Here is a 12,752-nt window from a genome sequence, read left to right as displayed (position 1 = left end):
ACTTTGGTCCGCGAAGTTAGGTCACACTTTTCAGAACGGTTTTCCAGCACAGCCAGGGTGACCAGATTACACAAAATGAAATACGGGACATTTGACCAACGAAGATCAACAAAGAAGCCCACACACAAAGTATTAGACTTGTGAAAAATATAAAGAATTGGAAGAGAAGGTGAACGAAAGAATAAAGGAGAAAGAAAAGAGATGATTGAGAAGGGAGGAGAGAACGTAAAAAAGAGAAAATAATGGGAGGAGAGAAAGAACGAAAAGAAACAGGAGACGAAGAGAGAAGGAAGCCAAGGTAATTATAAGGGAAGAATAAAAAAGGATATTTGATAAAGAAGAGAAGAAAAAGAAGGAAAGAAAGAAAAATGAACAGAGAGAGAGAAAAGAAAATGTCTAGGAAAGAAAGAGAGGAAATGAAGATAGATGGAACAAAAAGGGCAAGCAAAAAAGGTAGGGTATATAAAGAAAAGGGGAAAAGTTCAAACTTCAAGTAAACAAAAAATCCAGTCATCTAATAAAAATCATAATTTTATTTGGTGTTTTTAAAATGTATTTTTAAAAATTAAAAAATAAAATGTTTTAGAAATTAATAAAATTTCAAAGTGAAACACATTGTCAAACTTAAAAATTAGGTGAAACATTGTGGCATCGTATAAACCAAGACCCAAAAACGAAAGCTGAAACAACTAGATCTATGAAAAGTCAATAACTTGTTCCTCCGATTACATCTCCAAATCATTAATCTGAGAATCCATTTTATAGTTATAAGTATTTCCCGCCGATTTTGTGATTAGTGGTGGAAACTGTTTATCATGTGAGATTGTTTGCACCATTGAGAATTTGCTTCGATCCTACATGCCTAGCTTGTAGCCTGCCACACACAGGCAGGAGGCCAGTTCATTTGCAATGTATTGGGTTAGCAAGAAATCACCACAGAACTTGTAAAATACTGTTATCGATTTAATTGTTGTCCCTGCTTCGTCAGCTGTTGGTTATTTAGTGAAAATTCGTCACTTTTATAACTACATTTTGTTCAATATTCTGAAATACGGGACAAATAGGCGTCCCGGGAAGGGTTTGTCGGGACGCCGGGACACAGGAACAAAATACGGGACAATCCCGGGAAATACGGGACGTCTGGTCACCCTGAGCACAGCGCGCATTCATGGATCGGAATAGAATTTTGAGATCGCAATACCGGCGAAACCCCTTGATCTACTTCACATTTTCATCAATAGGGATAAATGTTTATTTAGTTTGGAGGTTAGAGATAAGATTTGGCTACATAGATTTTCCACTTGAGCAATTATTGCCGAGCAAATGCCATATAGCCGTTTGTAAGATTAGAATGTTTGATAAAACTCAAGTATTATTACATAATTAATCCTAATACCAAAACTTTTCACAAGCTTGACATGAGTTCTTACAAAAGAGACAAGAATTCCAGAGAATTCTGAAATACTCATTTCATCAGGACGTAACTTGTCTTGGTTAGCAAAGGTAACTTTGGCATTTCCTAGACAAATGTTTACAGAACAACGCCCCTACTGTAGACTCTGCTCTTCTTTGAAGGTTATGATATCTTTATCAAACACACATTAACTAAAATATGTGAATATCATCAAACTTGTATGCAGATAGCATGGATGTAAAGCAGGAAACTGGTGATTGCGAGTATCTCTTGGGCATTGAAGGAGAAGGAAAATGTGCAGATGTATCATCATATGAACAAGAGCAAGGTTGGTAAATCTTTAGTATTTCATAGTGCAGTAGGTTTCACGGAACACCATGCATCGTTCTTGGGCAAATGTTGTCCTGAATAGGACTACCCAAACTTGACGTTTCAACAAGTTTGTTCTTGTTGTTTATCCCTGTAGTAATCTATGATAAGGGAGCAAAAATACTGAAAGCGGAAAGCAAAATCCCACAAGTGCTCATGACCTTGGGGAGCATTGCGCATTTAGCCAGCAGGCTTATGCGCGTATTGCACCTTCATTTTTACTGAGCGCAATGAATTGAATTAAATTGTATTGTGACTTCAGCTCCTAAAGCCGTGCAATGGTACATTTTGGATGATACCTTTTGTGTGCAACGGTACGAATGTTTGACCTTTAGCCTCCCATTTGCTTGCGGACAACAAGCTAAGAAGGCGTGGTACAACATGTAATGTAATTTGAATAGATGAGCATGGTAGTAGATTCCAATCAGTTGTAATTTATTGATTCTTACTTCAATTATCTTAAAACCAATACTATCAATTAAAAGAAATGTAATGGCCCTCACTGTTACATGTCATAACCAATACACCACACAGTAGGGGAGATCGGAGTTATTTTGAACGCGGGTTAAGTTGAAACATTGTAATTTTCTTTAACGCCTGTAAAATAAATTTATGCAATACTGCCCTCAATTTATTGAGCCTATTAATAATACAACAGTTTCTAACCCCGATATCCCCTACCCAGCCTACATTAAGGGTTAAGCATGGTTGACCGTTATCAGTCTTAAATATTTGCTTACTATTATTTCTTCATACAAGTTTCATGAGTTATTAAACTTCTACTCAGAATTTTGAGTAGAAAAGTATTTACGCTAATTTATGCAAAATCATAAATCACAAATGATGCCTCTTTATTTGTTGAATGTTTTTGATATATTTTCTTCCATGTGGTAGAGCTGCATGAGGATCTCCAAATTTTCACTCAGAATTTCGAAATATTGAAACAAAAATTATTTATGCTAATTCATGCAGCCAAAATTTATTCATAAATCACAATGTTTTTTCTCCTTCATTTGTTGATTGGAATTTAGTTTGCTTTAAATGATTGCTTTAGGTGGGGATATAAAATTTGAACATAGAATTTTGTAACTCATTAAATGTGCTAATTTATGCATATTTTCAAAACTCACAAAAACTACTTCTTTTATTGTTGACTGATTTTGATTTTTTTTTCCATCTGAGAGCTACATGAGGTTGACCAAAGTTCTACACAGAATGTAGAATTTTTGACTAGAAAATTATTTTAATTTATACGAAATTTATTCATGAATCACAAAGAATGCTTCTTCTAAAGTCATTTCTTCATTAATTTCAGTTCGGTTTCCTCAATTTATGTCACCAATATAATTCACTACATTTTGAACTGGACTGAAATTGAAATTTGTGTTGATTTCTTTGCGAGATGCCGGATGAGCTCCGCATCATTGATGTGCTAGATTGTAAAATTTCGGGCTTAATTTCTACCTTTTTGGGGCTACCTTTTTCATTTCAGGGGCTCCACTTTTTGTAAATACATTGTATGTATTTTGCTACCCAGGACAATTCACCCATCCTGCTTGTTTATTAATTGCGATTAATTTTCAAATTGTTATTTATTGTTAAATGATGAGCTGATTTATTGTTGTTCACTTTCGGGGGGGGGGGGGGGACTTCCAGATTTTATGCCGCCCCTGAAAGCATGATTTTGGGTGACTTGAGGGGCGACTAGGTATTATCCGGGCAAATTTTTTCCTGCTTTGTATTGAAATGAAAACACTATCAATGAATTAAAGGGGTGGTCCAGGCTGAAAATATTTATATCTTAATACACAGAGTAGAATTCACTGAGCAAAACGTTGAAAATTTCATCAAAATCAGATAACAAATGATAAAGTTATTGAAGTTTAAAGTTTAGCAATATTTTGTGAAAACAGTCGTCATGAATATACATTAGGCAAGCTGATGATGTCACATCTCCACTTTCCATTTTCTTATGTTATTACATAAAGTCATATTTTTTTCATTATTTCATACTTGTGTGAATAATATGTCTCCCTTATAATGAAATAAGTGGCAGCAATAAATATCTAATGCACTAAATCAGTTGTCAATCCAATTTTTGTAGTTCTTGGCGAAAAAAAATTGAATAAACCTAATTTCATATAATAAAATACAAAAGAACAAGTGGAGATGTGACATCATCAGCCCACCTAATGAATATTCATGACGACTGTTTTTACAAAATATTACTAAACTTTAAAATTCAATAACTTTGCTATTTGTTGTCCGATTTTGACGAAATTTTTGGAATTTTGCTCAGTGAATTCTACTCTATTTATTAAGCTGTAAATACTTTCAGCCTGGACCACCCCTTTAAAAAAGTGATTTTGTCTTCCATTATAGATTAAAGCTCTTTTACTTTGCTCTCAATATTTATGTGAGTTTAAACGAATATTTTTTCCCTTCTCCCCAGATAAAGAGATTGAGAATGAAGAGGACAAGAGACAATCGCCCATGATAGAATGCAGTGAAGAGAAGTCATATCGGTGTTTACTATGCAGTAAGACATTCATGGATGAGAGCGCTTTCATTCTACATGTACATCTGAAAGCATGCTTTAGAGAAGAGGGATCAGTTAGCAGTCTGAGAACAAAGTTAGATATGAGCTTTAAGTGCCCCCATTGTGATAAGATTTTTGAATCCCAGGATCATCTTATGACCCATGTGAGCTCACACACTGGAGAAGAGTTTTATCATTGCTCTCATTGTGAAAAGGGATTTTCTAACAAGAGCGATCTTACACTTCATATAAGTGCACACACAGGAGAAAAGCCTTACAGTTGTTCTTATTGTGAGAAGAGATTTTCTGACAAGAGCGAACTTACTTGTCATATACGAACACATACAGGAGAAAAGCCTTATAGTTGTTCTCATTGTGAGAAGCGATTTTCTGTCAAGAAGACTCTTACTCATCATATGAGAACACATATAGGAGAAAGGCCTTACAGTTGTTCTTATTGTGAGAAGAGATTTTGTTACAAGAGCGAACTTACTTGTCATATACGAACACATACAGGAGAAAAGCCTTATAGTTGTTCTCATTGTGAGAAGAGATTTTCTGCCAAGAGGACTCTTACTCATCATATGAGAACACATACAGGAGAAAAGCCTTATAGTTGTTCTCATTGTGAGAAGAGATTTTCTCAAAAGAGCAATCTTACTCATCATATGAAAACACATACTGGAGAAAAGCCTTATAGTTGTTCTCATTGTGAGAAGAGATTTTCTCTTAAGAGCACTCTTACTTATCATATGAGAACACATACTGGAGAAAAATCTTATCATTGCTCTCATTGTGAGAAGAGATTTTCCAGAAAGAGCACTCTTACTCATCATATGAAAACACATACTGGAGAAAAGCCTTATAGTTGTTCTTATTGTGAGAAGAGATTTTTTTACAAGAGCGAACTTACTTGTCATATACGAACACATACAGGAGAAAAGCCTTATAGTTGTTCTCATTGTGAGAAGAGATTTTCTGTCAAGAAGACTCTTACTCATCATATGAGAACACATACAGGAGAAAAGCCTTACAGTTGTTTTCTTTGTGAGAAGAGTTTTTCTGTCAAGAGTAATCTTAATGATCATATACGAACACATACAGGAGAAAAAACTTATCATTGCTCTCATTGTGAGAAGATATTTTCTAACAAGTCCAATCTTACTCGTCATATCAGAACACACACAGGAGAAAAGCCTTACAGTTCTCATTGTGAGAAGAGATTTTGTTACAAGAGCAAACTTACTCATCATATGACCAGTCCTGATACAGGTCAAGACCAATGTACTATACAAGGTAAGATGCACTGCTTCATGTATGTTCAAGAGCAAGCTTGTTTAAAGGGTTAAGCATGGTTGACTGTTGAGTAAATCTTAATTATTTTGTTCGCTCTAGGTCAAACCTTCATGGTCAAACAGGAATTAGATGAAGACATGACCAACCCTGATACAGGTCAAGACCAATGTACGATACAAGATATTAAGATACACTGGTTTATGTAGCTTGCTTGATTGATGTTTAAAGAGTTAAGCATGATTTACTGTTATCAGTCTGAATTATTTGCTCTCTATAATTTATTTGTTCATACTAGGTCAAACCATCGAGGTCGTACAGGAAGTAGATGAAGATATGACCAACCCTTATACAGATCATGACCAATGTACCACACAAGGTAAGCTACACTGCTTAATGTATGTTCTAGTGCTAGCTTGTTTAACCCTTTGAACCCGATAGGCCGGAATACTGGCCCACCAGTAAACGCACATATACCCGATAGGCTAGAATGCCGGCCTACAGCTATGTGACTTCAAAAACATGGATTCTAAATGTAAGGTGATGTTTTCAAAATGACGTCGTTTTTCTAGTACGTGTAGGAATATTTAGTTGATAATATCAGTCAAGGTTCATGATGATTTCGGAAGGATTTAGCATAAAAAATGGCCCAAATATGCCACTTTTTTATGGTTGCTCATATTGTACAGTAACACACGGTGTAATACGCGGCGAGTCATGCGCTTACTATGGGGAAGCAATTGGTATATCTGACTTTGACGAAAACAGTGATTTTGAGCCCAAAACAGACACTAAAGTTGATATCTCTGTTTATAGACTAGGTCTACGAGAAGGTAAACAATGTCAGCCGGCTTGGTTTGGGTACTAGCGGGGGAAATGCTGTTGGATCTCGAATCATGAGAGTTTGTGAATGTGGTCAATATGTGCAAATAACTCAGGGTTTAGGTCACCACCGCCCATAATAATTCAGGGTTAAAGGGTTAAGCATGATTGACTATTGAGTAAATCTTAATTACTTAATTTGTTCCCTCTAGATCAAACCTTCATGATCAAACAGGAATTAGATGAAGACATGACCAATCCTGATACAGGTCAAGACCGATTTACTATACAAGGTAAGATAATCTGGTTTATGTAGTGTGCTTGATTGATGTTTAACCCTTTGAACCCGATGGGCTGGAATACAGGCCTGCAGTCATGTGACTTCAAATGTCAGGTGATCTTTACAATGACATCATAAGAGTTTTATCATTGCTCTCATTGTGAGAAGGGATTTTCTAACAAGAGAGATCTTACACTTCATATAAGTGCACACACAGGAGAAAAATTTTATCATTGCTCTCATTGTGAGAAGAGATTTTCTGACAAGAGCAATCTTAATCATCATATAAGAAGACACAAAAGACAAAAGCCTTACAGTTGTTCTTATTGTGACAAGAGATTTTGTTACAAGAGCGAACTTACTTGTCATATAAAAACACATACAGGAGAAAAAACTTATAATTGCTCTCATTGTGAGAAGAGATTTTCTCTTAAGAGCACTCTTACTCATCGTATGAGAACACATACAGGAGAAAAGCCTTATAGTTGTTTTCATTGTGAGAAGAGATTTTCTGTCTCATCATATGAGAACACATACAAGAGAAAAATCTTATCATTGCTCTCATTGTGAGAAGAGATTTTCCAGAAAGAGCACTCTTACTCATCATATGAGAACACATACTGGAGAAAAACCTTATCATTGCTCTTATTGTGAGAAGAGATTTTCTAACAAGGGCAATCTTAATCATCATATAAGACCACACACTGGAGAAAAGCCTTACAGTTGTTCTCATTGTGAGAACAGATTTTGTTACAAGAGTGATCTTACTCGTCATGAGAACACATACATGAGAAAAGCCTTACAGTTGTTATCATTGAGAGAAGAGTTTCTGTCAAGAGTAATCTTAATCATCATATACAACACATACAAGAGCAAAAACTTATCATTGCTCTCATTGTGAGAAGAGATTTTCTCACAAGACCAATCTTACTTGTCATATAAGAACACACACAGGAGAAAAGCCTTACAGTTCTCATTGTGAGAAGAGATTTTGTTACGAGCAAACTTAATCATAATATGACCAGTCCTGATACAGGTCAAGGCCAATGCACTATACAAGGTACGATACACTGCTTCATGTATGTTCAAGAGCAAGCTTGTTTAAAACGTTAAGCATGGTTGACTGTTGAGTAAATGGAGCGTGGAGCGTTGTGGCCCAGTGGATAAGTCTACTGACTTTGAAACAGAGGGTCGTGGGTTTGAATCCCAGCCATGGCGTAATTTCCTTCAGCAAGAAATTTATCCACATTGTGCTGCACTCGACCCAGGTGAGGTGAATGGGTACCCGGCAGGATTAATTCCTTGAATGCATGAGCGCTGAGAGGCAGCTCGAGCTAAAGCTGGGGTAATAATAATAAAACAACGCGCCTCGGAATAGAATATTTCTTGATAGATGGCGCTATATAAATGCCTATTATTATTATTATTATTAAATCTTAATTATTTTGTTCACTCTAGGTCAAACCTTCATGGTCAAACAGGAATTAGATGAAGACATGACCAACCCTGATACAGGTCAAGAGCAATGTACTATACAAGGTAAGATCTCTGATTTATGTAGGTTGCTTGATTAATGTTTAAAGAGTTAAGCATGATGGACTGTTATCGGTCTGAATTATTTGCTTTCTATAATTTATTTGTTCATACTAGGTCAAACCATTACCATCAAACAGGAAGTAGATGAAGATATGACCAACCCTGATACCGATCATGACCAATGTACCACACAAGGTAAGCTACACTGCTTAATGTATGTTCTAGTGCTAGCTTGTTTAACCCTTTGAACCTGATAGGCCGGAATACCGTCCCACTAGTAAACGCGCATATACCGGCCTACAGCTATGTGACTTCAAAAACATGGATTCTAAATGTCAGGTGATCTTTCAAAATGATGTCATCTTTCTAGTACGTGTAGGAATATTTAGTTGATGATTTCAGTCAAGGTTCGCATTGATTTTGGAAGGATTAGCATAAAAAATGGCCCAAATATGCCACTTTTTTTGTGGTTGCTCGTGTCGTACATGTATGTACAGTAACACACGGTGTAATACGCTGCGAGTCACGTGCTTACTACGGGGAAGCAATTGGTATATCTGACTTTGGCGAAAACAGTGATTTTGAGCCCAAAACAGACACTAAAGTTGATATCTCTGTTTATGGACTAGGTCTACGAGAAGGTAAACAATGTCAGTCGGCTTGGCCCGGGTACTAGCGGGGGGAATGCCGTTGGATCTTGAATCATGAGAGTTTGTGAATGTGGTCGATATGTGCAAATAATTCAGGGTGTAGGTCACCAACGCCCCTAATAATTCAGGGTTCAAAGGGTTAAAAGGTTAAGCATGATTGACTATTGAGTAAATCTTAATTATTTTCTTAATTTGTTCCCTCTAGGTCAAAACTTCATGATCAAACAGGAATTAGATGAAGACATGACCAACCCTGATACAGGTCAAGACCAATGTACTATACAAGGTAAGGTACTCTGGTTATGTAGTTTGCTCCTAATTGATGTTTAAAGAGTTAAGCATGATGGACTGTTATCAGTCTGAATTATTTGCTTTCTATAATTTATTTATTCATACTTGGTCAAACCATTACCATCAAACAGGAAGAAAATGAAGACATGACCAACCCTGATACAGGTCAAGACCAATGGACCACACAATGTAAGCTACAGTGCTTAATGTATGTTCAAGAGCTAGCTTGTTTAAAGGGTTTTAAGCATGATTGACTGTTATCCGTCTGAATTATTTGCTCTCTATGATTTATTTTTTCATACGAGATCAAACCATTACCATCAAACAGGAAGTAAATGAAGACATGACCAACCGTGATACAGGCAAAGACCAATTTACCACACAAGGTATGATACACCGCTCCAAGTATGTTCAAGAGCAAGATTTTTAACCCTAAATAGACTGGGCTATTGCGATGCCTAAGGAGACTATGATCTCGGCCGTAGATCGGGACGAAACTTGGCACGCGCGTTACCAATGGCATATTCAACAATGCTGCAAGATCATTTTCTGGAAAAATTCTCATTGCTAATTAATTATGCTAATTTATGCGTAAAATCAAAATTTTGCTTTAATTAACTAAATAATCATGACGAAAATCTCTGTTTGAGAGCAGCTATACCCCAGTTTCCCTTATCAATTCTGTTCTCCAAGTATTACAAATCCTTATTGCCCCAAGCATGAAATTTAAGTATAGAAACACCTGTTTCTTCATCTCGGTCCGAAGATAACACATCGCAGCATATACAGTCACAGCAGGGGGCCACACACACGATGGATTGCAATGTGTGTAGTTCTAGAGCATTCTATGGAGTTCCATGTATACACGCGGTGAAAGTGCAACTTTTTTCTTCCTGCCTTCCTTTCTCTCTTTCTTTCTTGCTTTCCTTTCTTTCCTTCTTTATTTCTGTATGGCTGTCTTATTTTTTTCTTTCTAGACTTATTTTTCTTCACCCCTTTCTACACCTCTAAAGAACCTGCATTTGCCAAATAAAAAAAAAAATGATTTCATATTTGTTTGCATATCAGCCGCATGATTATTATACTTTGTATGTTGGTATGCCATTACTTCTTTTTTTCGAACGTTAGGACTGTATCATTGCGCGAGTGAACGGCATGCATCCCATATTTTCTTGCTGGACGGACAGAAACTATGGGATGCACCGTGATCCCTCCGTGCTAAGCATACCAACATTTTTATTCGCTTACTTTGCTTATTTCGAGGTCGATTTTCTTCGTTCGAAATTGAAAATGGACTAATATTGGATGTCTGAATGTAATATGCCTTTGAAAGCGTGATTAATATCGAATACAATAATTTCATTCCGAAGGTCCTTCTACAGGCAGACAAGTCTTACGTAATAGCACAGTTGTTGTTTATCAGTTCGTCCTTGGCTCAACGCTCACCACCACGGCCTGTGGTGGTGAAATTGAGACAAGGGGATTACCTCCCTGGCCAAGATGGGTTCATCGGGGTTGGAAATGTTGAGATTTTTCAAATGAAAAATGGGGTATGGGACCGCAGTTTACAGTCTGAACTGCGGTCTTTATTCAAATGGGGGTTTGACGTAATGCCCCCTAAAATGCTAATTTTTGGTACACAGACACTTTATATGAATCTGATCAAATGTACAAAATAAAATCAAAATCACATTTATTTTGTAATGTTGTGGTTGGTTGGTTGAATTCTGTATTTTATATTTGATTTGTTACTTGGATGGAGTTAGATGCTATTCTATTGTTTGCAATCTTTCTATTGATGTGAAAATCTCAGTTTGTGTGATCGTCTTCTTATATCTACTTTCACTGATAAAATTCATTAGGGATCTGGGATTATTAAGGAAAGACTATGATTAAAATCCAAATAAAAAAAACGTGCATGCTTTCATTGACTCCGAGTAATTCCTCCCAAGCAAATCAGCCGTCGACTTTCGCCGGGGAACAGATGTCAGTGCAAAAGGGTACATTTTTGGAGCGTTGTGGCCCAGAGAATTTTTCTCCGGACTTTGAAACAGAGGTTATGGGTTCAAATCCCAGCCATGGCGTAATTTCCTTCGGCAAGAAATTTATCCACATTGTGCTGCACTCGACCCAGGTGAGGTGAATGGGTACCTGGCAGGAATTTATTCCTTGAAATGTGTGTGCGTTATGAATAGCTTAGCCGGGTAATATAGGAGCGCCTTGAGCACCTAATATATGAATATGTGCGCAATATAAATAACCTATATTATTGTTATTAATATGCTAATCAAAGTGCATGAAAAAAAATGCTTCTTCTTTATTTGTTGATTGATTTTTGTCTCACCTGCATAGCAGGGTTCAAATCCCTTCAGATTTTAGGTCACATTATCAAGGTCAAAGGTCATGTGAGGTCAATGAACTTTGGCCACATTGGGGGTATTTGTTGAATTACCATCCTATCTCTGTAAAGTGTATTGGTCTACTTTATAAAACATGGAAATAAGAGTAACCAAGTATCACTGAACATCTTGTGCGAGTTATATCTTGGTCACATTTGCTACCGCCGCCGTAGATTCTAAAATTTATACGGCAAGTAGTAATTCTACGGTCGCCTCAGAATTTCCACAGCCACTTACTCTAGCGGTCACAGTATGTTATGGTCGCCGCACGGCGTATTTTTTATTTTATGGAGAAAAAAAATCTGCGGCTGACGTAAGTCCTTGAAATCATGACGTATGGTCGCCCTTGGGCGACCCTGCGCTGGCTGTAGGTTTTTGACAAATTTTACGGCAGACATGAGGTGGCCGCAAGGCGCCCTCACGGCGGCCGCAGGGGGACTATACAGTGAGTATACCATGAATTGCTTTTCACACTCATGATATTTTACATTAGACATTTCATTTCAGAAAGTTTTCACAGTTTCGACCACGCCCATACACGTATTCTGGGCGGGAGGGAGGGGTTGGGTTTTCGGGGTCCGGGCCCCTGGGTAGGCAAAAAGGGGGCACCAAAAAGAGGGAGGGAAGAAAGGGAAAATAAAGGGAGGTAAAAAAAAAAGGAGGGGGAAAGAAGAGAAACAGAAAAGGGAGAAAAGAAAGAGATAAGTAAACAAGAAGAAGGGAAAAGGAGAAAGAGTAATAAAAGTGCAGGGGCACCAAATTAATGTTCGACATAGGAAGGGGGGTCGCCAAATTAATGTTTGACACTGATCTGAGTATTATACGATCAGTAAAGTTCGACCTAGGAAGGGGGGGACAAATTTGACCTTTGGGGTGATTCGCACGTCGCGCTCGCATCGAATAATTAGTTTGATGGACATCCTGTTAATGAATACCTAAATTGCGTAGAATGTCCAGTTTTGGAACGGAGTATAAAAAAAGTTCAGCTTGCGCTTTGCGCTCGCGTCGAATAATTTTTAAGTGCCCATCCTATTCATGAATACCAATAATGCTTAGAATTTCCAAACTTTGGGTCATTTTGGAATATAAACAATTTTCAGCTCTCCCTGACAGATAGATAAATACCCATCCTGCTCATGCTTACAAAATTTATCAGAAT

At 37.2% G+C, this 12,752-nt stretch overlaps 1 protein-coding gene across 1 annotated transcript in view; it reads left to right on the top strand.

Moving 5' to 3' along the window:
- LOC121424719 overlaps positions 1 to 12,752 on the top strand; it is a 112,026-nt gene that overhangs the window by 96,860 nt on the left and 2,414 nt on the right. Inside the window, exons 31-38 of the mRNA XM_041620468.1 lie at positions 4,236 to 5,618; positions 5,718 to 5,798; positions 5,914 to 5,994; positions 6,650 to 6,730; positions 8,176 to 8,256; positions 8,368 to 8,448; positions 9,109 to 9,189; positions 9,500 to 9,580. Of these exons, the coding sequence (XP_041476402.1) occupies positions 4,236 to 5,618; positions 5,718 to 5,798; positions 5,914 to 5,994; positions 6,650 to 6,730; positions 8,176 to 8,256; positions 8,368 to 8,448; positions 9,109 to 9,189; positions 9,500 to 9,580 (1,950 nt within the window). The remainder of the gene's footprint in view (positions 1 to 4,235; positions 5,619 to 5,717; positions 5,799 to 5,913; positions 5,995 to 6,649; positions 6,731 to 8,175; positions 8,257 to 8,367; positions 8,449 to 9,108; positions 9,190 to 9,499; positions 9,581 to 12,752) is intronic.

Source organism: Lytechinus variegatus, chromosome 12 (assembly GCF_018143015.1).
Source record: "Lytechinus variegatus isolate NC3 chromosome 12, Lvar_3.0, whole genome shotgun sequence".
Taxonomy (NCBI): Eukaryota; Metazoa; Echinodermata; class Echinoidea; order Temnopleuroida; family Toxopneustidae; genus Lytechinus; species Lytechinus variegatus.
This window is presented reverse-complemented; position numbering and strand designations above follow the sequence as displayed.